At 35.1% G+C, this 27259-nt stretch overlaps 1 protein-coding gene across 1 annotated transcript in view; it reads left to right on the top strand.

Moving 5' to 3' along the window:
• The first annotated feature begins 13980 nt into the window (after nucleotides 1-13980).
• The window catches only part of NAALAD2 (N-acetylated alpha-linked acidic dipeptidase 2), a 56713-nt gene continuing 43434 nt past the window's right edge, over nucleotides 13981-27259 (top strand). Inside the window, exons 1-3 of the mRNA XM_016153171.2 lie at nucleotides 13981-14496; nucleotides 15175-15286; nucleotides 26563-26749. Coding sequence (XP_016008657.2) covers nucleotides 14415-14496; nucleotides 15175-15286; nucleotides 26563-26749 — 381 coding nt within the window. The 5' untranslated portion in view covers nucleotides 13981-14414. The remainder of the gene's footprint in view (nucleotides 14497-15174; nucleotides 15287-26562; nucleotides 26750-27259) is intronic.

Genomic DNA, 27259 nt, shown 5'->3' with positions numbered 1-27259 from the left:
AGAACCTATACAACATTAAAAAAATATATATCTATCTATACATAGATATACACTAAAAAATGAGTATAGGTATTAAGAAATATCTAGACTGAGTAAACGGTTCTATATTTTAACTTTATGCAATTGTATGTTCTCTGAGTATTTTGTATGCTAGAAGCAGGCATTACTATTTACTTTTTAAATTTTGAGGAAATCGGAGAGTCACATGCAGTTGTAAGCTATGATACAGAGAGGTTACTTATGGCCTTCACTCATTTTCCCCAATGGTGGCATCTTGATTAGCTATGGTGCATTATCGCAACCTAGGAATTGACATTGATAAAATTCACAGACCATATTCAGCTTTCACAAGTTTTATGTGTACTCATTTGTGTGTGTGTTTGTGTGTGTGTTCCTTTAAATGTGTAGATTCATGGAACCACCAACACAATCAGGATAAAGAACATTTCATCACAAGGATCCCTTACCCTAGTTCTTTATAGCCACAGCCAGCTCCCTCATTTTTCTGTCTCGAATACCTGACAAGTACTATTTTAATTTCTGTCTCTACAATTTGACATTTTGAGAATTTTTAATAAACGGGATTATATAACATGAAACTTTTTGAGACTGCCTTTTTAAACCCAACATAATTCCCTTGGGATCCACCTAAGTTTTACATATATTTATAGTTCCTTTCTATTGCTGAGTAGCATTTCATTGTATAGATATAACATGGTTTGTTTTACCATTAACCCATTGAAGGACATCTCAGTTGTTTCCAGTTCAGGAATATTATAAATACAACCTATACACATTCATGCATACATTTTTGTATGAACATAAACCCAATTCATATGTCTAGGATAAACGTCCAAGAGTTCAATTATTGGGTCATATGTTTAGTGCATATTTAGTTTTATAAGAAACTGCCATATGCCCTTCCAGAGTTACTGCACAATTTTATATTCCCACCAGCAGTGTATGAGTAATCTAGTTCCTTTGTGTCCTTGCCGGCATTTGGTATTGTCACAATTTTATCTTATCCATTCTGATAAATGTGCAGTGCTAGCTCATTGTGGTTTCAATGAACATTTCTCTAATGACTAATGATACCGAATATATTTCCCTGTACTTATTTAATATCTATCATTTTCAGTAAAATGTCTATTCATGTTTTTTTTTGCCTATTTTATAAATAGATAGCTTGTTTTATTTACTGTTAAGTTTTGAGAATTTTTTATCTATTCTACATACCAGTCCTTTGTCAGATATGTGGCATGCAAATGATTTTCCCCAGTCTGTAGTTTGTCTTTTCATCCTCTATGGCTCTTTACCAGGGCAAAGTTTTTAAGTTTAATGAAATCCAGTTGTATAAATGTTTCCTTTTTGTAGATTGTGCTTTTGCTGTCGAACATAAAAATTACTTGCTTAGCCCCACATCCCAAGGATATCTATCTCTATGTTGTTGTTTTCGTAAAAAAGTTTTATAGCTTTATATTTAATTCTGTGATTCATTTAAGTTCATTTTTGTTTTAGCTGTGAATTTATCCAAAGCTCATTTTTGTGCTTATGGTTATCTAATTGTTCTAGCATTTGTTGAAAAGGTTATCAAACTTCCTTTGAAATGCTTATGCACCCTTTAAAAAAATTAGTTGAGTATATATTTGTGCAGATTCTTTACTTTTTAACAAAATAAAAACTTAACATTCACCAGTTATGGAAGACTAATATATTTTTTAAAGGGGATGGTTCTGAAAACAGAATAAAACACCTTTACATGTCAAATTGGTCAATATGCATAGTACTATTTCCTTTAAACATATTAAAATGAAAATTTAAATCACTAAAGTCACCCAAAACTGTAAGTAATAAAAATTTATTAAATTGCTTGATTCTATACATTGAATGAGTTCCAAAAGGCCTATTGTAACCAGGAATAAGCAAAAGCTTAGGGTACCCCCAACCCCTGAGATGGAATTGATGACTACTGCCACCTTGTGGAAACATTTTTCCATTACAGGAACAATTTAGTGACTTCCAGTTGTGATAACCAAAAATGTTTCCAGACATCAACAAATGTCCTCTGAAATGAAAAAAGCTACTGCCAGTTGAAACTATTGCACTAATTACTGGAAAAAAAATAAATATGAGACATGGATCAGATCCTTAAAATAGTTTAGATATACTAAGTAGTTCTTAAAATCTTACAATCTAGAACATATAGAATAATAACGTATAAGAGAGTAGAAAATTTGCTTGTAAAAATGTAAGCATGGCAGTGAATGAGTAATAATATGAAAGAAAAATAAAAACAAATTCATTATAGTCTAGCCACTTATTTTTTAGAAAAAAACACATTTCAATATATACAGAGTTACAGATAGGTATTTAAAAATAGGATATTAGAGAGAAATAATAGCCTCTACTGTTGCAGAAAAATCAGACTGGCGAGAAACCAAGCACCACTCAGAGAGTTGGTTTATTATGCCGGCGGTCCCAGAAATGCTAGCGCTCTGAAGATCTGGGCCCTAATCTCAGGGGTAACCTTCACTTTTATAGGGTTTATTCGTGAAGTTACAGATGGCATGGGCCAATTGGTTAATTTGTCCTCAGGTGGTTACAGAGCGTGGGAGTTGCTATGGGCTACGAGCAGTTAGAGAGAACAAGCAAAGGGGAGGGTGAGTCTTCAGTTGATCTTGAGGTCACCCTGCCCTTCTGCCTATGTGGCAAGCATATTTACAGAAGCAGAACAAAGACCTAATTAGAAGGTTAGCCATTTGAGTGGAAAATTCCTCTTCAATGCTACTAATGTGTTGCAAAGAATCCCTATTAACATATTTAACATGCATATGATTTGAATGTGACACTTTAATTCAAAATTATCTGAGATACAGAAGAGAGCCTCCTTGTCTTTCTGTCTTTGTGCATTACAACATTTCTGATAGAGAAAATATGAGAACAGCGTAAAAGACCCATAATCATTAATCATTAACTGAAATACTATGCAGCTGTTAAGAATGAAGGAATTAATAAAAACTCACATGGTGTAACTATACTAAATTTTTAAAAAGTAATTTATACAGTATGTCTTTAAATAACATCATTTGGTTCAACTTCATTTCATTATATGTTGAGGAGGAAAAAAAATTGGTTGTTAGCTGGGGCCACTGTCTGTGTGGAGTTTTCACGTTCTCTCCACATTTTTATGGTTTTTTTCTGGGTGCTCTGGTTTCCTCCCACATCCCAAAGATGTGCACATGAGGTGAATTGTGAGTTGTCTCCGTTGTCCCAGTCTGAGTGAGTGTGTGTGATGGAAAGGCCTCCTGTCCAGGGCTGGTTCCTGCTTTGTGCCCTGAGCCATAGGGAGCATTTTCGGTCACCTACAAACCTGAACTGGAATAAGTGGGTTGGAAAATCATTATCTTACTTGTTTTTATTAGTCTTTCCTAAATGTATGCACAGCTCACATTTATTGCAGTTTTTAATATTAGAAGCATTTTGGAAATTTGGCGATGTTTATGTGACTAGGAACTTCAGTTAGACTATGGAAAATTTAATACATCAATTTAAAGTTGCAGTTTTTAAGAACCTATGACAACATTAAAAATATATATATCTATCTATACATGGATATACACTAAAAAATGAGTATGGGCATTAAGAAATATCTAGACTGAGTAAACGGTTCTATATTTTAACTTCATGCAATTGTGTGTTCTCTGAGTATTTTGTATGCTAGAAGCAGGCATTACTATTTACTTTTTAAATTTGAGGAAATCGGAGAGTCACATGCAGTTGTAAGCTATGATACAGAGAGGTTACTTATGGCCTTCACTCATTTCCCCATTGAATGAGTTCCAAAAGGCCTATTTTAACCAGGAATAAGCAAAAGCTTAGGGTACCCCCAACCCCTGAGATGGAATTGATGACTGCTGCCACCTTGTGGAAACATTTTTCCATTACAGGCTATTAGGAAAAGCAATGAGTGTGTGTAATCCTCGCAAAAGCTATTTTCTGCTTTCTGGATTCCTTAGATATGATAGAACTTTAGAGAGAATCTTTTACTTTCTCAAAAACAGCTGTAGATGTTTTCATCAAGGAACTGTGGTATTTGTGGTAATCCATTTTAATAGTTTAATTTGTTAAGTAATTTGTGTCAGATAATTCTGACTTAAAACTACAAACCAACCCGGATTTTTTAATTCTTTCTGTGAAAAATAAAAGTTGATTCTAAAAGTTATATAAAAGCTTTTGGCATCTATGAAACTGGGGAGATCCCAGACTCCAGGACGGCTTCTAGACTCATTGTCCTCCCAGCCCTTCGACCCTCCCCTAAACCCTTTGTGCAGATGCAAAAAAAAAAAAAATTTTTTTCTCCCACCTTCTAATTTATCCTGGCTTAGCTAATAATAAAATGAGACAGATTAACAGGAGAAAGTATCTAAATTTAATAGATATGCATATTCGAAAATGCCATAAGAATACGAGACCTGAGAACACTTGGGCAGTTGAAGCTTATATGCCATCTGGAGCTGAAGAGAAGGGTGGGTTGTGGTTTGGGACTTCAAAAGCCAGGAAGACAAGTCACAGAGATGGAAAAACAAATATTTGGTAAATGTTTGCTGTACCATCTTTAACAAGAAAACTTTAATCAAATGGGCCTTGCTAGGTTTCCCCTGGCCTATCACACTTGGTTCAGATTAAACCTATAGTTAGTTACCTATAATATCTTCCTTCCTGGAGCAGATTCTCTATCTAAATTCCTTTTAGACAGTTAGGGGGACAGACAATGTTTTTTATTTTTTTTATTTTTTATTTTTTATTTTTAGTCTGAGTCTTAAAAATAACTAGTTTAAATAACCAGTATCTCACAAGGCATATATTACTTCCCCTCAATATAAAATGTAAACATGGTATGAGGTGATGAGGTGTTTAGCATTTCAGTTTGTTCACCGGATGAGATAATGAAGATCGAACCATGACAGAACTAGAGAAAGAATGAACGTCAACTTAGAAATGCTAAACATGAAGCTGGTTACAGTAAATCTGAGTCTTTGAGTTGGTTCCTCCCATTGTGTAAAAGCAACTCTTTTTCTTTGGCTGTCAAGATTAATCATTCTAGACCAGTGGTTCTCAAACTTTAACATGAATACAATCCATCTGGAAGGTTTGTTACACACAGAATACTTAGTTTCTGACTCAGTGGTTCTAGGATTGGCCTGAGAATTTGCACTTCTAACAAATTGCCAAGTGATACTGTTAATCTCGTGACCTCACCTGAGAAACACATCGGTCCATAGATAAGACTCTTAACACATTTTTGTGTCTGTTTTGAGAAGGGGTGGGTAGTCTTGTCAAGTGTGAAAATTATAAAACTCCATGGGGATATGTTTTGGAAATGTAACTATAGGAAAAATAATGTACATGGATATTGAGCAGATAAATAAATGATAGATTATGTGGTTATTTGCTAGTGTGTGTGTGTATATATATATATATATATATATATATATATATATATATATATATATCTAGCATTTGAATCCTTTCTTTGTGGAATATGTCACTCTATGATTCTTTGTGGTTTCAGAACTCTTTCCCACTAGACAAGCTTTAAAGTCTAGACATTTTTTTTTTTTCCTTTTTTCCTGCTCCTGGAAGCTAAGGCACAGACTCATGATCAAAGTGTTCTTTTGATGGGGGGCGGCGGGGAGAAGGGTGGGGCGGGGGACGGTCTCCAGAGCAAGTACTACACAACAGCAAGGTTAATGCCACCCAGTGTCCTGCTCCTACAGCCACACCATACTCACCAAATTGTTCCTGTGACATGGTTTTTGCCATAGTTATGGGTGCCTGGCTACCTTGATTTCTGCCCACTTAAATTTTTTTTTTTTAATTTCAAATCTTGCCAGAAGTTCTGTGAGCTGCTATTGCTTTTCTGTTCGAGTCAAGTTAGTGTATGTTGCTTGCAAAATTGAATCTGACATATACCAAAGTATTAGCTAATAATGATGGTTACAGGTAATATGAATGACAATAGAGCTTTTTAAAAAAAATTAGGATTTTGTTACACTTTACATTGCAGATTAAATTACATTGGACTCACACTTTTTTCTTTTGGCATAAAAAACTAAATTAAGCTGGGTATAAATGTCAATGACTTTATATAGCTACAATTTTAGTCATCATGTTTCTGAAAAATTCTTATTGATATTTACCCCTTTAAAAAGAAACACTAGAAGAATCCTATTTTTATACAGAAAAAAATTTGAAAATGGAAAAGAAATGATGGCAAATCAACTTTTAAAGGACAATGATTTAGAAATATAGAATATAGAATAATCAGCTTCTAAAACATCTGCATTAGAAATCAAATTGTGTAAAATTATTACTTTAAATTTGTAAATATTTGAAAATTGGAAAGGGAGAAATTTGCAAAAAGGTTGATTTACATTTTTTAACTTAAATTGGACAGATATGGATGAAAAAAGGCATTCTATGGAAAGTAACCTTACAGGGTGGTCTGATCATAAAATCCTGGACAGATCATGGTGGGTAGTCGCACCCCAGCCTTAAGCAAGCTCTGCGCATTGTTTCTGTTCATGTAGGTTAACACATCTTTGAAATAAGCCAATACCACCCTCAAGAGAACACATAACTATCTTGTTATATAACCTTGTTAACTATCCTGTACTCAAATCCTTGCTTTGCTCTCTTCCACCTCCATATAATCTTCCTTATGTTCCCTCCTTAATTTCAAGTGCATAAAAGAAGCCGAAAAATTGTTATTTTCTACAGCATTTGAGATCTTGGTCTCCACCATATGTTATCAGTTTGGCTTAAATAAACTCATAAAATTTTCCTACATATTTGGATGTTTCTTACATCGACAGACAAGTACCAGTAATATCCATTAAGGTATTTGTAGGAAAACCTTAAGTTCAGAGTGTCCTGAATAGTGTCTGTTGGTTTAAGCCTCCTTTCTTTCTTTGCTTTGTTTATCTTCACACTCTGACCTGCTTCTGTGTCCTATGATATGCAACTCCTAAGCTGGTGATAATGCTGGGTCAGAGCTGATATACTATTTGCAGAGGTGATTGTAATGAAAGTTTCACTTTAAAATATTTTATTGACTTTTGAAAGGCTTACAAACTGATAAAATGCCGCAAAGATTATTTCTTTTTCTGTAACAATTGAAAAGTAGGCTGTTGACCTAAGCCCTACTACCTTTAAATACGTTAGTGCATATTTCCTATGAATAAAGACTTTCTCCTACTTAACCATAACATGTCATCGAAACCAGGAAATTCATAGGTACATTGCCATTTAATCCTCAGACCCCATTCAAGATTATCTAGTTATCCCAAGTAGTTACCATAACAAAATTCAACTCAGATTTCGAGTTGCATTTATTCGTCATGTCTCTTTAGTCGTTTTACTCTGAAACGGTTCCTCGGTCTTAACTTTCATGGCCTTGATGCTTTTGAAGGAGAAAGGTCAGATATTTTGTAGAACATCTCTTAAAGTGATTTTATATGTTTCCTTATGATTGGAAATGGATTATGTATCTTCGACAAGAAAATCACAAAGATGGTGCTGTTTTTATTGCATCCTGTCTAGAGGTGAATGATTTCAATGGGCCCACTGTCAATAATGTCCACTGAGATCACTTGGTTAAGGTGGTGTCTGCCAGGTTTCCCCACTTTAAAGTTACCTTTTTCCCTTTTCACTTAAGTATTTTTGTGGCTTGTTACTTTGAAACTATATGACTAGCTCATTCTTCATTAAACTTTAAGTTTATTCATTTATGTCATTTCAATTTATTCATTTATAACTGCTTACTCATGATTTCCAATTTTATGCAGTTATAATTAATTACAAGCATTATATATTTTGATGTCAAATTGTTCCAAATTCAATCCAAGTTGCCCTCTCACGTCCTTTTGATGTGTCTCCATTATTCGCTGAACACTTCCTTAATTTTCTGTACAAGATATTTCAGAGTTATCTTGTATTTTATTTGACACAACCTTGGAATAAACCATTTCTCTGAAGATCCTTGGTCCACTTAGTGGTGAATAACTGTGCTCACTACTTTGAAGATGTACTGCTCCCAGGTCCTCTCAGCAGACAAAGCTAGAGAATATATGTATGCATACATTCCTTTGTTTGCTTTTGTTAGATTATACGTAAGTGAGATCATATGGTATTTCTTTTTCTGTCTGACTTGTTTCACTTAGCATAATACCTTCAAGGTACATCCACGTTGTCATGATGGCAGGATTTTATTTTTTATAATGGAATAATATTCCTTTATATATACCTGCCACAATTTCTTTATCCACATATCCATTAATGGACACTAAGGCTGTTTCTATATCTTAGCTATTGTAAATAATGCTGCAATGCACACAGGGATGCAGATATCTTTTTGAGTTAGTGTTTTCATTCTCTTTGGATAAATACCCAGAAGTGGAATTGCTGGATTATATGGTAATTCAATTTTTTTATTTTTTGAGCTGTTTTAACTATAGGCAAAACACTCTTTCTCTCAGGTGAGATGCCATTTCCCAGTGCCTATAAGTATCCAAAGCAATTTTTAAAGTGAAAGGTAAACAGGAATCACCTCACACTAAATTCTATACTTAAAGGTCAGTTTTAAATTTGGTTTCACCAAAACTAATCAAATAAGAAAAGGTATAAAATTCAGGAAAGCTGATTATCTCAGTATAGGGTCTCTCTCCTTGACTGAATTTTGCTAGGATATGGTGTCTCTTTAGACCAATAAATTACATAGAATCTTTCTTCTCTAAGCAATACAGAAAACACAATGTTTTGATATTGAGATGACAGCTTTATAGTATGTCTGCTCACCACAACTTTTTTCTTTACAAAGATGATGACAAGAATGACCAGGATAATGGTGTTTTATCTTTCTGAGTTGATTGGAATTAAGTGTTTAAAATATTTTTGAAGAAAAACTTGTTACAGTGTCTGTAGATGGCTATAATCATTCTCTGATTTTTTTTTTTTTACACATCTAAAGTCCAGTTTTATTTAGTTGTAGGGTTTTTATCCTATTCTTCAATATATGTTATACTCAAGTTTCTGTTCCAGCTTAAAGGAATTTTTATGAAATATTCTAATAACATTCTTATTTATGAAAAGAGACTTTAAAGAGAAGTAAGTAAAATGTCTATGTTGGTTGGAGATTTAATTTAGTTGTGGACAAACGACCTGTGTTACAGGAATTAGGATAGAAGGCTATTAAAATTTTGGTCTTGGCGAAAGCCAGAGAGCATTCATTAAACTGGTTATTTCACATTCTTTGGATCATACCACAGTTCTCTTACTCTTTGTCTTTTCTTCCCTTGATAGTTTCACCTTTTTTCTGTGTATAGAATCTGCAAAAACTTCACCCCTCGATCATTTGAAAACCTCTTTCAATTACTAATAACCTTGCTCGTCTGGGACTAAGAAAAAGAAGGCATTCTGCATCAAAGCTGGTAGTAGTAGAAGATTGGCAAATGTCAGGCAGCTTTTCTCAGAATGGTCTGAGATTTAGAAGAGAATAAATACTGAATTCTAAATATTGGCAATGCAGTTTAGGGGACAGTAGTGTTGATCTTTATTATGCATAGGGCTTGCACAATAGGAATTATGTTGCTATTGTTATGAATTATATTGTCCTTGGTCATTCTAACTGGTCAAGAAGAGCTACCAGTTAAAGAGTCTGATCTCACTGGAGTAAAAACATAAAATAATTTTAGTTTTTCTAACAACTTCTTGCAATCATAAAATTGTTAAATACCTTTTTCTTACCCTTTTTCCTTGTTAGGGAATCTTGGACCATACGGTGGAAGAAGGCCAGGAACTTTCTTGGCCATTTGACACTACCAATGCCTCCTCCATCGGTAGACATATGGACTGACTATACTATTGCAAGGAGTGCACAGTCCCACAGGCCTCCCTTTGGGGTTGTCTGGTTCTTTGTGATGTTGGTGGTCACTGCTGATGTGGGGGTTTCCTAGCCTTTGTGCATTTCCTTCCCTCAAAGCAGGGGAAGCAAGATTCAAAAGCTTGATCAAGTGGGTTTGGTTGAGAAAGCTTTGAGGGATTTCAATAATAACATGATCTAATTGTTACTTCAGAAAGAAAACTCTACAAAGTCAAAGATGGTCTGCACAGGAGCAAGAGTAGGGGCAGAGACCACTTAAAAGGCTGTTATAGAAGTTGAGATGACAGATGATTGTGCCTCAGATTGGAGGAATACTGGTGAAGCTACTGAATTCATGATATATTTTGACTGCAGACACAATAGAACTTACTGGTCGATTGGATGCAAGGTGTGAAAGAAAACAGTGAAGGGACAGAGGTGCATCCACATCTGCAAAGCAGATACTACGACAACTGCAGAAGGTGGGAGAACTTCTTGGTGATCAGCTGGGGACAGTGATAAGAATAAGAAGCAAATGATGTAATCGGAGGACGGTAGGAACTTCAAAAGAGAATTCATAGTAAAATAACGTTGACAGAGCAAAGGTCCATCCTTCCTCTCTGACCTCATAAGTCCCCATGGGACTCATTTTTACTTCTGTATGAAGTGGAAATTTATCTGTTTTTAAGGACAGTGATATTATCAAATGAAAATAGGTGTCAGGTAAGATGGAATAGAGTAAAGGCTGTTAGAAGCATAATCAAGAATCTAGAGATTTATTTATATCTTATGATACCGAAGGTCCAGACATACAGAGACTTTGGATGTAAATAAGGTTAGGGGATGAGAGTGTTGGAAGAAAAAGCATGAGGGGAGCCCTGATCCTGGCACTATTAGGTAAAAGCTATCATGGAAAATAGGCTGAAGGCACATGTTGATAAAGAATGAGAGATACTGAGCAAGAAAATTTGGTTTAAAGGCCAAATAATAGAACTTACCAATGCCGAGTTTCCACCTGGAATGTTAGCATCATGGTACATATATCCTGTGTTGATAGGAGAGCAAGAGTGGGGGTCCTCTCTCTGTTTTACACTTTAACTTGGTGGGTCTTTTCTAATTTATACATTTACTGCTGGGTAGAGTAATTGTGACATCAGAAGGAAATTATCCAATCATGGTTTTCTGCCTTTCTTTTAAAATTTCTTCTCACTTATTAGTCTTTTACCCTTTCTGTCTACACTTGTGTCTCACTTCTCACCTGCACTATAGGTTATGGTATACTGTACAATGTACTAACATTCTAACATCTTATTTTAAGTGGAAAATGGGTTTTTGGCAGGTTTTGGACCTAGGATTTTAGAAATACTCAACTAGAATGTATCTCTTGTCATGAATCTCAGCCATCATAACATCAATCTTTCACTTTTTCAGAAAGTGAACATTGCTGTCTGGAAAACCAGATCATCATGTCACCTTGTGACATCATTAATGGCTTCATGTCTATATCTGTACAGTGAACATCTAGGTGACCCCTCTCATGAAAGATAAAGCAACATCTTCAAACAAAACATGAAATCTGACACAATTAAACATTCCTTCTCTATTAAATCTTAACTATCGGTATGTTCGTTAAGGAACTTATGGATTCTGCTTTATTAGAACACATGTCACACTTTGTTCAGTATGTTCATTAAGGAACTTACGAATTCTGGTTTATTAGAACACATGTAACACTTTGTTTTCAAACCTCGCTGTGACCAATTGATGGGATTTGAACTTTGAAGTTACAAATTGCCTCTTCTACATGTGGAAAGGGGCGGGGGGAGATTATGTAAGAGCAATTTAACTTTATGAATGGAGAAAATAGTTCTAGCATGTTAGACTTTCACTGAACAATGAGCAGATCAACTGTGTTAGTTTTATTGAGAGATGGATTTTCTAATACTGGAAGTCCCTTATACATTTTTTCATTTTAAAGGAGAGTTTGGAAGGGGTCGACATAAATCAACAATGTTGCTTTAAGTGTGCCTGAGAAAATAAAATATTTTCCAAGATACAAGTAATTAGAAACTGATAGCAGCCTTTTGCTATAAGGTTTAGATGAAATAATTTAGATGAAATAATGGATCTATATCTGTATTAACAAAAGGCCAAAGACGTACTGAGCCAGCTAACTGGACATTTTACAATGGATTGGCAAGATAAAGATTGTAGATGCCACCTATTGAGGCAGCGACAACCTTCACATTTAAGGTAATACTGCTCCTTCTTAGAAAACTTTACATTTAATTACATATTTAATATTTATGTTCTCATTGTATTATAGACTTCCTAAAGGCAAGAGTCATATCTTCAAAGATTTTCACAATGTCTAGTATGCTGTAGCCTCTCAACAAATATTGATTTAAGAAAAATCTAATTTTAATTTGAGAAGATTAATCAAGTTGGGAAACTGCTAATCCACTGATTTATTCTAATAATCAAACCTTATAAAGTTGAGATAGGAGTAGGAAAAACAAATTTCACAAATAAGTCATTTGAATCACTAATTTCTATCTTTCCTTCCTGCAACAAACCTTTTTCTAGAGATGATTTCGATCTACGTTTGGAGAATTGTAGTCAATAAACCAATGGTCCCATGGGTAGCAGAGAGAAAAGGCCAAGGGTCTAGAAATTAATAAATTACATAATCAGTCCTCAAAAGTTATATGTGTAACACCTTTTTGTGTGTATTGACACAAATAACACAAATTGTGTGTGCCATAGAGAAGACCCTTATCACCCAGCTGTTAAAGTAGAAACTGGGCTCTTACAACATACAAATATTTTGAAATCAGTGAATTCACTAAAGATATTTGTGTGACACTTAACTATCAGGGATTCCACAAAAATTTCAAGAGAAAAATCATCAGATACATTCACAAACAATTATAGTGCAAGAAAAAGAAAGTAGACTCTCTGGCAACTCCTTAGTAAAGTAACTTAACTACGTTAATCTAAAATAAAAGGCAACAAGCATTTATTTGATATCCAAAAAATTAGCTATTCAGAAGGCACTAATTCAGGCAGAAACCCAGTGTTCTAATTAGGGAGTCAAAACAAGGGGTTTTTAAGAGAAAGAGAAAAGTGGCTAATCACAGTAATAGAAGAATTTCTACTAGTGCTAATAAATCGAGAAAGGAAGTTTTATTGGTTTGGATAAGCTAAGTTATTCTTTAGCTATAGGTAGTGGTGCTAAGTCTAAAAACGTCTTTAACTTTCAGTCCCGTAGGCAGAATGTCTGCTTTGCAAACAATTGTTTGGAATACCATGTCCCTTTGTCCCAGTCTGAAGGTTATTTTTTCCATTACAAACATTCCAAAGTTTAAGGAGCAAGACATGTAAGGCAGTTCCTCTGGGATGGCAGCCCCAACTCCATTTCGAAGTGGCTCTGTTTATATTATTTTTCACAGCTATGATCACAAAGGGCCTTAGAGAATGCAGTAACGATTGGGGCTGTAACCACTGATGTACTGTCCCTTTCATAATCCACTCAGTAGGCATTTTTCCTTTGGCTGCAAACTACTTTCGGTTAGATATGAGGTATCCAGTCATAAGTTACTAAAGATTTCCTCTGGGGTGAAATGAATGGGAGCAGGAATCCTGTTTACCAGGACCACCATTTTGCAAATTTTCTAAACACTTTTTTAAAAGAAATATCTATAAATGTGGGAGCAGGAGGACGGAGAGGGTGACACTTGTTGAGAACCTGCTGTCAGTTATGGAGCCAAGCACGTTCGATGGGTTAGTTAATCTTATTAATTTGAACCTACAACATTCTAGTGAGGTAGTGAAAAACCCCAGTCACAGTAGAAGAAACAGGATTACAGCAATTTGGAGGCTTGTTCCATTAAGGGGGAACAAAAGAACTCAATCCTCTATCAGTTTTGATGCTGATGCCTGGTGGAGGAACTCTGGTGTTACAGTGGAGCAGCCAGGACCCTAAATGCTTCCCAACCGTGACCAATTAGAAATCAGGACAGAATACGGTTGCAGCAGAGTAATTTACAAATTAGAAGCAACAGGACTTCAATGTACTCTGCAGCTGAAATTCAGCGAGTCCTGGAATGGGAGTGGCAAAGAGGTAGTAAAGTCGGTAGAGTTCTTTAGGAAACAAGTAGGAACATTTTCAGGGGCCCCCCCCACACAGACTTTGTCCGGGTTGCTGGAAGAGCAGCAGACTGGATCGCTTGCCAACAGGAAGAATACTCCTTCCCGCTGGAGGGATTTCTCTCTCCCCTCCAGGCTCCCGGGGGACCGAAGCAGCCAGGAGTTGTTTCATTCGCCTCTGCAGGGACCGGGAGGGCGGAGGCTGGGATTTGCAGAAGGTCAGCGGTGGCCACGCTCCGCGGAAGTCTGGAAGCTCGCCGCGTCCCTGAGCGCGCTCTTTCTGCTCAGCTGCTACCCCGAGACTCGTTACAGGAGCCTGCGCTCCAAGCTCAGCCGCAAAGAAGCTATGGAGAAGTCCAAGGGCCGCTTGTACCTTTGGATGTGCTTGGCTGCAGCGCTGGCGTCTTTCCTGGCAGGATTTTTGGTGGGTAAGTGTCCAAACCCCTTCCCTCTGTGCCCAGGGCTGCCGCTCCTCCGCACAGAAAACCGAGTCCGACAATGCTGGCTTCACCCGCCCGCTGAGCTCAGTCGGGGTGGAGAACTCCGTGAATTTCAGCCAAACTGGAAACCGAATGGAATGCTTTCTGGCACTCCTAATAAAGTGTGACTGAAATCCAGATTTATTAACTGTTCACTGAGTGCAGGGTACTGATAACCGCTGATGGAAAGACAATTTTGAATTGTCGCAATCCTCAGAGATGAAAAACGATGGTTTCAGTTCCGAGCACCATTAATAAATCAAAACTTACAATTAACATGGACAGCACTGAAAAAACTTCCCTCCCTTCATCATTTGTTGACTATTTGTGAAATGCTCCCTGTGTGTCAGGTACTGCACTAAGAACTAGATCCCCGGGGAGAACAAGAAAGGCAAAGGCCCTTGTCTTGATGGGCAACATGTGGGAAAATGAAAAGACCTTCATATAAAACTTGTTTTAACCACCTCAAAATTACACTACACAGAAGAATTTGAAGGTTTTTTTACATTTAATATGAATATTTTTATAAAGCTCACCATAATTTGTTTCTTAAGGAAAGGCTTGTTTGTTTGTTTGTTTGTAGTTTTTATAAAAATCAAAAGCAATTACGTGTGTATTCTTCCCCAGGGTGGTTTATTAAGCCTCTCAGAGAAACGACTACTTCACTGCGTTATCATCAAAGTATACGGTGGAACCTGGTATCTGAGATGAAAGCTGAAAATATTAAGTCATTTCTTCGGTAAATTAGTTTTGGATATTTGATCCTAAAAATAAAATGTTTAAAATATTGCAGAGTGAGAAGTGTATTAAAACTGGTGATAGTCTTTGTGTGAAATTATATGATACTACATTCACTTACAGTAGTTTTAAATGTCCTTTTAAACTACTCTTAGGGTAAAATCTATTTTAATGTTGCAGGAGTGTTCCTTTCCTTCATCTACAGAAAAAAAGTATCTGATTGCTTTATTAAGAGATGATTCTTTGCAACTTGATGTCACTTTGGGCTGATACTGAGTGTTATTCTTTGCTCCCCATGCCTGGATTTAATCAGCAATGTTATTTAAACATTATGTCAAGAAGACTTAAGGTTGTAAACTGATTTAGAGGAAAGGAGGTTAAAGTTTCAGATTGCTTGCCACAAATTAAACTTCTATCCCAGTTTGCAAATATAAGTAATACAAATAGAACAAAATGGAAGCAAAAGAGTCAGTGCAAATCCACCAGTCTCTAAGCATGAAAAAGAGTGATATGCGGGAGAGTGATTAAGAACTCTGTAAGGTAGTCACCATGACATTTATTTCTATATTCAGACTCTTAAAAGAGTGTCATTAGAAATACCTCGGCTTTATTGAAGTATAATTTACATAAAATAAACTGCATCCATGTATAACCTACATTTTGAGAGTATTGGCAGATGCATAATATACTCCTCAACAAACTATCTTCTCAGTCATACAGAAAATTTACTTTATGCTCTTTGCAGTTTATTCCTCCCTTCATCCATCCCCACAGGCAATCAGTTTTGTGTCACTATGACTTCTTTTACATTTTCTAGAATTTTATATAAATGGAATCATAAGATGCCCAGGAAGAGAAATAATTTATCAAGTACCATAAACAACCAAGTTAATAAGGTGGCTCAGAAAGGAAATGAAAAGTGTCCATCTTCACTCAGCATAATGAATTTGGAATTCATCCAGGTTGCATATATCAGTAACTTATTGTTTTTTACCCCTGAGAGGTATTCTATTGTATGAATATACTACGATGTATAGTTGATGGGCTTTGGGTTGTTTCTAGTTTTTGACTAGTGTGAATAATGCTGCTATGAACACATGTTTACAAGTTTTTGTGTGGACATGTTTTCATTTCTCTTGGAATTGATGATAAGTATATTTTCAACTTTTTAAGAAAATGCCAGATTTCAAAAGCGGTTGTATCATTTCCAGTTTCTACCGATCATGTGTGAGTGTACCAGTGCTGTGCATTCTGGCCAACACTTAGTATTGTTAGTTGTTTTAATAATAACAATTCTAATGGGTGGCATCTCATTGTGCTTTTGATTTGAATTTTCTTGTTGTTAAGCATCTTTTCCTGTGCTTATTGAACTTTGTATCTTATAAAGTGTCTACTTCAAAATTTTTCTATTTATAAATAGTTTTCTTATTGAGTTATACAGTTTATTTATGTATTCTGGATATAATATTTTTGTCAGACAGGTATTATTAATATTTCATTCCGTTCTATGGCTGGCCGTTTGTTTGTTTGTTTACATAGTGAAGTTCTTGAAAGCTAGAAATTTTTAAGTCCAGTTAACCAATTTTTGTTTTATGTTTAATACTGTGTGCTATATAACTTTTCCTATGAGAATTTGTGAAGATTTTCTTCTTTTTCCTTTTAGAACTTTTATAATTTTAGCTTGCACATTTAGGTCTGTGATTCACTTTAAGTTAATTTGCATATGGTATGAGTCGATGATTTCTTAAATACAAATATTCATTTATTCCCACAACATTTTTGAAAAACCTGTTCTTTTCCAATTGAATTGACTTGGCATCTTTGTTCAAAATCACTTGACCATAAAATGTGTGGCCTGTTTTTAGATTTCATATTTTCTTCTGATCTCTTGATCTGTATATTGCAATATCACAATATCTATCTTGTTTAGTATAGTTTAATGGTAAGTTTGATAATCAGAGTTAACTCTCCAAATTTCTCTTTTTAAAAATTGCTTTTACTGTTTTAAGTGATTTGTATTTCCAAATAAATTTTAGAATCAACTTATCCATTTCTACCAAAAAAAAAAAAAAAAACCTGCCAGAATTTCTATAAAAATTGAGTTGAATCTATAAATGAATTGAGAAGAAAAATAACATCTTTAAAATACTGATGCTCTCAGTCCCTTCATTTATTCATCTTAGGAGATGTACTACAGTTTGACTTTTCACTCATTGAGGGACACTGGCATTTTCCCCAGTTTTTGGATATTATAATTAAAGCTGCTATTAACATTTATATACAGGTTTTATGTGATCACAGGCTTTCATTTCTCTGGGACAAATGCCCAAGAGTGAAAATTGATAGGTTGTACATTTTTAGTTTGAGAAGAATTTGCCAAATGACTTTAGAATATGACTATTTTAGATTTTCCATTGGCATAACCACTATTTTAAATTTTACTCATTTTGACAGGTGTGTAGCAACATCTCACTGTGGTTTTAATGAGCATTCCCCTAATGATTAATTAATAATATTGAACGTCTTTTCTGTGCTTATTCATCATCTGTGTACTCTCTTTAGTGAAATGTCTGTTCATGTCTTTTGACTATTTTAATTTTTTTTCCTTTCGAGCTTTAGAAATTTTTATATTTTTTCAGATACAAGTCTTTTCTTGGCTTTGTGGTGTACAGATATTTTTCCCGGTCTGTTATATGTCTTTTCGTGTCTTAATAGGGTCATTTGCAGATCAAAAATTTTTAATTTTAATGAGGTTGTTTATCGGTTTTTCCTTTTATGGAACATGCTTTTGGGTTCATGTCTAAGAACTATGCGAATAGCCCTAAATCCCTTTTCTCCTCTCTGCCCCCTTCCCAAATTTTATAATTTACATTTCACATTAAAGTTTGTAATTCATTTAGGGTTAGTTTTTTATATAAGGTATAAGCTTTGGTTGAGGTTCATTTTTCTGCCTGTGGATGTCCAGTTTCTAGCATCATTTGTTGAAATGCTATCCTTTCACTTAATTACTTTTGCACCTTTGTCAAAAATCAGTTTGGGTATGTTATAGTTTTTTTTTGGGTTTCTAGTCTGCCTTGTTGATCTAAGTATCTATTCCCTTCAGTACCATGCTCTTTTATTTTTAATTAAATGTATTGGGGTAACATTACTTTGTAACATTATATATGTTTCAGGCGTATAATTCTATAAAACATCACCTGTATATCGCTTTGTGTGTTCACCACCCAAAGGTAAATCTCCTTCTTTCACCATATATTTGACACCCTGTACTCTCTTAATTCCCCACCTCCCTCCTCCTCTCTAGTAATCACCATACTGTTGTCCATGAATTCGTTTGTTGTTTTCTGTTTTATATCCCACGTATGAGTGAAATCATATGGTTCTTGTCCTTTTCCATCTGACTTATTTCACTTAGCATGATACTCTCAAGATCCATTCATTTTGTCAAAAGTGGCAATATTTCATTATATTTTTTATGATCGAGTAGTATGTCATTGTACATATGTACTACATCTTCTTTATTGAAGGACATTTAGGTTGTTTCCATGTCTCAGCTATCGTGAATGATGCTGCGATGAACATAGGGGTACTGATATCATTACAAATAAGTATTTAAAAATTTTTCAAGTAGATACTCAGAAGAGGATTGCTGGGTCTTGTGGTAGTTCTATTCTTAATTTTTTGAGAAACCTCCATACTGTTTTCCAAAAAGGCTGCACCAATTTACATTCTCACCAGCAGTGAACAATGAAGGTTCCTTTTCTCCACATCCTCTCCAACACTTGCTATTTCTTACCTTATTGATAGTAGCCACTCTCACAGGTGTGTTGTGGTATCTTATTGTGGTTTTGATTTTCATTTCCATTATAGCTAGTAAAGTTGAGCATCTTTTCATATATCTGTTGGCCACTTGTGTGTCTTCTTTATTTCTCCTTTATATTTAAAGCAGCAGTCCGTCTGCAGCCTTTTTTGGCACTAGGGATTGGTGCTCCTATGAGAATCTAATGCCTGATGATCTGAGGTGGAGCCGAAGCAGTGATGGTAGTACTGTGGAGCAGCTGCAAATACAGTTGAAGCTTCACTGGCTCACCCGCCACTCACCTGCTGTGTGGTTCAGTTCCTAATAGACCATGGACCAGTAGTGGTCCATTGCTTAGTAGTGGTCCATGGCTCAGGGGTTGGGAACATCTGATCTAAAGGATTGCTTTGCTGAATATATTATTCTTGACTGATTATTTCTCTTTCAACCTTTTGAATATTTGATTCTAATATCTCCTAGCTTGTAAGGTTTCAGTTTAAAAATTCAATGATAATATAATGGCGTTTCCTTTATAGGCTAGTCTTCCCCCCCGCCCAGCTACCTTGAAAATTCTTTGTCATTAACTTTTGAGAATTTTAATATAATGCATCTTTAAGAGACCTTTTGGGATTGAGATAATTAGATGTTTTGGTAGCTTCTTGGATTTGAGGGTTCATCCTTTTATATAAGCTTGGGAAGTTCTCATAGATTGAATAGGCTGTTTTCTTCTACCTCTTTTAGTATACTCATTATTCTTATATTTTTCTTTCTAATGTAGTCATAGTTCGTGTAGACTTAATTTTTTATTAACTCTCAATTCTTTCTCTACCCAATTCATTTCTAGATTTTTATTTTTAAGATCATTCTTATTTCCACCTGGTCTGTTCTATTTTTAAACTCTCTAATTAATTCTTCATCTCATTTATTGAGTTCTTTAGCTCCAGAATTTCTGTTTGGTTATGTTTTATAGTTTCCTTCAATCTCTTTAGTAAAGTACTACTTTTATTCCTAAGTTGATTGAAATTCCTGAGCTCATTGAACTGCCTTTCTGAAAGTTTCTTGTATCTCCTAGAGCCTTTTCAGAATTGCAATTCTGAATTCTATCATTTAAATCACAGTCTTCCATGTCTTTGAGGTTGTTTTCTGGAGACTTTTCATTTCCTTTTTGAGCCACCTTATTAACTTGGTTGTTTATGGTACTTGATAAATTATTTCTCTTCCTGGGCATCTTAGGGATTTACATCTTTTAAAAATACTATATTTTGCTTTTAATGGTTTAGCAAGTTGATAAGTAGAGATCTTTCTTTTGTTTCCTAATAGATGGTGATATAGTACAAGTTTTTGTTTTCTCTTATCTGCACTGCTGGGACTTCCTGGATCTCTGTGGGGTGATGTCACCTTAGCCATTGAAAATGCCTTTTATTCCCCCAAAGAGCTCAGTGTCCCCTCTGTGACTGTGTCCTCTGAGTCTCAGGGCACCACCCACTTGTGGTGGAATGTGATGGGTCTCTAGGCCTGTGAGTTTCTGGTGCTGCTTTCCAGCAACCAGAAGCCACCAGTTACACTGTACTATCTGAGGTTTCAGTTGCTACTACCTGGTCCCACCAGACAGGGGGAAATATGGGAGGGGGAGGCGGGTTGGCGCATCTAAAACCTTCCTTTTTCCACTCAATTTAGCCACAATGTGTATGGCTGCTCAGCCTGGAATGTTGATTCTGCCCCTTCTCAACCTGCTGTAATGCAGACACCTCCACCCGCTACTGCCTCTGCTGAAGCTGGGCAGGGGCAGTGGAGGAGGAGCTGTAGTGGATTTGCATGTCTATGGCTTTGTTTTTTTCCCTGGTGATGACAGCTGCTCTGTCCTTCCTCCCCTGCTAACTCAGAATATCCAGCTTTGGATGTTAATGAGGGAATCTTTTATTGAATTATAGTTGTCTGACTTTAAGGTGAAAGACTAGAAAGCCTGACATTGGCCATGCTGTTAATGTCACTCTGTCCACACTGTCTTGATTATTATTGAAGCTATATCATAAGCCTTAATGCATAAAATGATTCCTCCCACTTTATTCTTTTAAACAATTATTTTAGCTATTATATATCCTTTGCCTTTATATATAAAATATAAGCACATTTATGTCTAGAAAAATCCTTGCTGGGATTTTGATAAGAATTGCATTAATCTTATAAAACAATTTGGAGTACTTGTCTTTACTATGTCCAGTCTTTCAATTCATGAACATAGGAAGTTTTTCCCATTACTTAAGTCATCTTTTATCTCTTTTATCAACATTTTATAATGTTCTGGTTACAGATTCTGTATTTGTATGGGGTAGGCTTATATCTAAGTGTTTTTTTTTTTTCATTTTTTTTGGGGAGCAAATGTAATTCATATTATTTTTAATGTTAGTTTCCACATGTTTATTGTTACTAGGTAGGAACACCATTGTTTTTTGAGTGTTCTTGTGTCCTATGGCCTGTCTAAACTCACGTTGTGAATGTTTTGCAGATTAATTAAGATTTTTTATGTAGACAATCATGACATACTTAAACAAGGACAATTTCCAAACTGTATGCCCTTTTCCTCTTATTTTTCTCTTCCTCCCCTTTTTTTTTTTTTTTTTTTTTTGGTACCGACTGGAATTTCAGTATTAAGTTGAATTAAAATGAGGAGAGCCAACATCTTTTCCCTGTTTCTAATGCTGGGGAAAATCATTCAGAGTTTTACCATTGTAATATTATCTGTAGATTTCTTATAGATGTTCTTTATCAAGTTAAGGGAACTCTCTATTCCAAGATTGCTAAGAGGTTTTTTTGTTTGTTTGTTTAATCATGAATGGATATTAAACATTATCAAATGTTTTTTCTGCATTCATTTACATGATTATATATTTCTTCTTTAGCTGGTTATAGTGATTATTTCTTTACTGATTTTTTTTTGGAGGGTGATCAAATTCTATCAGGGTGTTCATATCTCCTCTGGGAATTTAAAATTTTCTATTTTCCCATTAATTCTGTTAACTTTTGCCTTATATATTATGCTCATTTATTAGGCATATACACATTAATGGTATTATGTCTTCAAGATGGAAATACCTTTTTCTTTATGAAATGTCCTTCTTTATCTTTGGTAATAATCTTTATCTTTATTTTATTTGGTATAAATATAGCCACACCAGCTTTCTTATACTATGTTTGAATGGCACATTTTCTTTCATCCATTCACTTTTAACCTATCATTTTCTTTACAATTAAAATATGCCTTCTATAGAGAACATATATTTACTATTTGCTATTTTATCCATTTTGGTAATCTTAATTAAAGCATGTCCTCTGTAGGCAACAGATAGTAGCAACATGATATTTTATCCATTCTGGTAATGTGTGCCTTCTAATTTAGTAGTTAGTCCATTAACATATAACTACTGATATGGCTAAACTTAGGCCTACTTCTTCATTGTTTTGTTTGCTTTCTTTATGTTTGTTCATTTACTTCTCATTTTGTGTTCTCTTTTTGGTAGCGGGGAGAATATTTGAAATTTTATTTCCGTTTATCTTTTTTGCTATACCTCTTTGCATTGGTATTTTTTAGAAGATGCTCTCGGGATTACATTTCACATCTATAACTTTCCACTGTATTCTTAATGTTACTATACCACTTAACATAAAATGCAGAACTCACATTCCTGTATGTCCATTTACCCTCTCCTCTACCATTATCTTACAGCTGTCAGAAGTGTCATATGTACATACAATATAAACCTCACAAAAAAAGTTATAATTTTTTTCTTTGGGTAGTTTTATGTATTGAAAGCCAATTAAGAGATAAACATTTCTCAGTTGTTTATTATTGTCAGTGATCTTTATTTGTTTCTGAAAATTTAGGTTATCTTATGGTATTTCTATTTAATCTGAATAACTTCCTCACACATTTCTGGTGATAACACATTTGATTAGTTTTCTTTACCTATAAAATCCTTATTTCATCTTAATTCTTGAAACATATTTTCCCTAGATGTAGAATTCTAAGATGATTATGTTTTTATCTCCTTTCAGAACTTTAAATATATATATATTTTTTGTCTTCTGGCTAGTATTAGTGTCTGATGAGAAGTCCACAGTCATTTAAGTTATAGAACATGTCATTTTTGTCTTTAATTTTCAGCAGTTTTACTATATGCCTAGGCATGATTTTCTTCAAATTTATTCTGTTTACAGTTCTCTGAGCTTCTCGACTTTGTAGATTTATTTATTTCACTAATTTAGGAAGATTTTGTTTATTATTTCTGCAGCATTCTTTCTCGTCTCACCTTCTGAAACTTCATTTAAACTCTAGAATCAAATAAGTGCATACAGTAGAGATCAGAATATTATATCTTAGTTTCCATGGATGAACTAGAGGGACTTGGAGTAATGAGGAATGAAAACAGCTATTCTGTTCTTATGAAATTTGAGCTGGTTTATGACTGAGGCACATCAGATATCAGAAAGCTAATTCAAAAATGTCTGTTTTAAAGGGTTTATTTGGGGATATAGGAAAAGAATCAGTAGGATGTGTCCAAAAGAAATCACCTAGAAAATTCCATGAGGTGTCAGAAGCAAAAGCTGGTGATGCTCTTGACCAAACATTGAAACTTATGTCTGTTTCTTGTAGCACTGCTTTGTTTTAATGTGTAATATAGCATGGAGTGGTTAAGTTTCATATGGATGGTTTGCATGATTATTGTCTCTTTGGAGTTGCCTTTTCTTTCTTTTACACCCAACTGAATACGGAAATTGCATACCAAGAATGATGAGAGAATAAAGGTAGAGTGGAATAATTGAAATAGGAGCCCAGCACTTGACTGAAAGGAGTTGCCCACAATTTTCATAGCACCTAGAATATGTAGAAGGTGGTGACTTTTGGTGAGCTTCAAAAGAGTTGTTAGTTTTGAAAAAAGGAAAAGGGAAAATATTTGGAAGAGCCAATGGAGAGTAAGAAGGACTCCTAGCTGATCTTTTAGCCCTGAGATTTGTGTGTGTGTGTGTGTGTGTGTGTGTGAGGGTGGGGGGCGCACATAGGAAATAAAACAGTCTGCAGGAGAGCTGGGTTCTCTGAAGAAACCAGTTAAGGCAAGGAGGTCAGGCAAACATTCAGAGAAGGGACTGAGGATAGAGAACTGTTGCTCAGAGATCTGGAGGATTTATGATCAGTGCAAGAGTCTAGGAGCGTAAGGAGGATTCAAGATTGTGTTAAAAGAGTTAAGTATAGTGGAAATTCTTTGATTTTTCTTCAGCCACTTTGTTGTTGGCAGAGCCTTAACTGCTGGGTGTTTGCCCTTCTGCAGGAGGGCATGTGTTCAGTAAGGGTTCCTTTACTTCCAGCCTGGGGATCTCTTGATGGGTCTATAATCCAATCCTTATACCTCTCTTCCCTCTGGCAGTGGTTAGCTTGAGAAGGGGTATATGACCCTATTATGCCTAATGAAATGGGAGGAAAATTAAGCGGATATCATCTATAAAAAGCTTTCTTCTGTTAAAAGAAATGCAAAAGAAGAAATAGCTGTTCTTGTTTGTACTTTTTTGTCCTAAACATCACAGTGTGATTATACACACACACACACACACACACAAAGAAAAAGATGCTTGAGGAGTCCTAATAGATAATTAATAACTTGCAGGTGGGAAAGACGAATGACTAGAAGTGATAGAGGAAGGTTCAGGTAAATAGGACGTTTATATTTGAGAGACGACCTTGTGCAAAGGCTAACAGGTGGTCACTTCAAGAGAAAAATGAGTATACTAGATGATATAGAGCAGAAAAGTTTATGAGGAGTGTGGTGGGACGTGAAGCTAAAAATATTGAAGAGTGGATTAGATGAGGAAGAGTCCCGTATGCCATGTTGGAGTATGAAGTTTATAATGCAGGGTGTAGGGAGCCAGAGGATTTTAAGCAATTAAAAATATGATCAGATGAATGTTTCTAAAACATCACTATTTCTCAAGGTCAGACAACTGACTTTCAGATTCTAGCCTTGGCATTTAATAATTATGAAATCTTGAACAAGTTATTTAAGTACTCTGTTTCCTCATTTTCCAAATAGGAACGATGGAAGAAGGGTTGTGAGGATTAAATGAGATAACCCATGTAAAAGCATGTGGTCAAGTTCCTGGTGTGTAATGTTTTCAATAAATGTTAATTTTTCTTTACTACTAATCTTTTTTGGTTGTCTGATAGTTAACTAAAAATCCAATTTACAAAAGTATTATTGCTCTACTGATAGGGAGAAGGAGTTTGGGAAACTCTTAAATATTACTTCAAAATGAATCTTATTAAGAACTATATTTGTGAGATCACTTTGATGCTCCAGATCATTTAAACCAAGAACCAATTGAACATTGCCAAATTCAATTCAGTAAACATATATTATGTAATTCCTGGATAACAGGGAGGAATTAAGCCCTAAGGGATATAAAAATAAAAATTCATGGACTTTAACTTCAATGAGATAAATAAACAAGTGCATACAATATAAGAACAACAGTAGACATATATGTTAAACAGACTGCCCAACTGGCGTCTTACAAAGATTATGATTTTTTTTCAAAACTTTTTCATTTACTAATGAGCAGTAGGAAGGTGCACCATTGACATCGAGGCATGACATTCATCTAGGGTGTTTTCTCATACCCAAGCCTTTGCTGATTGTGTTTACCATGGGACGTGTTTTTTTCTGGGGAGCATAATGTAAAAACTGCAGTTATTCGCAAATATTTAAAAGCTGGAGTAGGGCAGAAAAATAAAATTTTCTCCTAGTTTTTAAGTTCTTCTGGCTGTACTAATAATCAAATTAACATGAGACAGATCAACAAGAGAAAATAACAAAATTTAATACACATGTACACATGGAGTTCCAGTGGGGCCTGATGATAAATCAGGAGTTAAGGTTTATATGCCATCTTGAGCTAGGGAGAAAAGGGAGGTTTGTGGTTCGAGACTTCAATAGATAAGAAGGCAATTTAGAGGGAGATAGAAAAGCAAATATTTGCTAAATAAATGTTTGCTGTACCATCTTTAACAATGGGACACGGAGAGGATTCCTATCAATTAGCTTTGCTAGATTCCTCCCTGCCTATCACACTTAGTTCAGATTAAATTCTAGTTTCAATGATGTCTCCCTTCCTAGAGCAGGTCCTCTATCTAAATTCCTTTTAGACAGTAAGGTGGAAGGTCAAAGGTTTTCTCTGAGACTTTTGTTTGTTGGAAATAACCATCTTAAGATAATCATTATCCCCAAAGGCACATTTTGAAGAGTGCCAAACTCTGTTCTCCCTCACTGGCAAGTCTAGAAATTGGTGTCTCTAACTGAGTTTTTTATATCTCTGATATAAGAATGAGAATAATATGCCTAAAGTATGAGTAATGCATCTAAAATAGTCCTTAGGCACATCATCTGAATATAGTAGTCTTTAACTCCACTTGTATTTTATTTTCACTTTAGTTCTTTTACAAAGCTCCCTCATCTGGCAGGAACAGAACAAAATTTATTGCTTGCAAAGAAAATTCAAACCCAGTGGGAGAAATTTGGACTGGATTCGGCCGAGTTGGTTCACTATGATGTTCTCCTATCTTACCCTAATGAGACAAACGCCAACTATATATCAATCATGGATGCACATGGAATTGAGGTGATGTAAGATTGTTGGTATTTTTTGTACTTTACAACTCCACCTTTGAACGTGAATTGAAATTTAGAGTCAAGTAAAAAGAAACTTGTTAATAATGCAATGAAACTCATATTTTCTAGATAAGTTAATAAATTACAAACTAATCAGTGTCTAATAAAGAGAAAACTTTAATGGTGCAATGAAACTCATATTTTCTAGAAAAGTTAATAAGTTACAAACTACTTATTCAGTGTTTACTATGTGTTAGGCATAATACTAGGTCATGAGGCCAGAATGAAGACTAGGGCATGGCTCCTTTGCTTAAACAAGGTGAGGCAGACATTGAACACCTCGTTTCAAACCAATATGGTAAGTGCTATGAAGAGTATGGTTAGGGTTCTTTACAAAGAAAGGGCCACAGACCAGTGTTGACGTAAGAACATTCAAACCTGTAGAGAATCTTTAGGAGTTTTTTTGAGCCAAACTGATGACGAATGCCGGGTTGCAGCTTTTTACATATTTGAAATTAAG

Source organism: Rousettus aegyptiacus, unplaced genomic scaffold (assembly GCF_014176215.1).
Source record: "Rousettus aegyptiacus isolate mRouAeg1 unplaced genomic scaffold, mRouAeg1.p scaffold_m13_p_5, whole genome shotgun sequence".
NCBI lineage: Eukaryota > Metazoa > Chordata > Mammalia > Chiroptera > Pteropodidae > Rousettus > Rousettus aegyptiacus.
The sequence above is the reverse complement of the archived record's forward strand: the minus strand, read 5'-3'. Positions and strand labels throughout refer to the sequence as shown.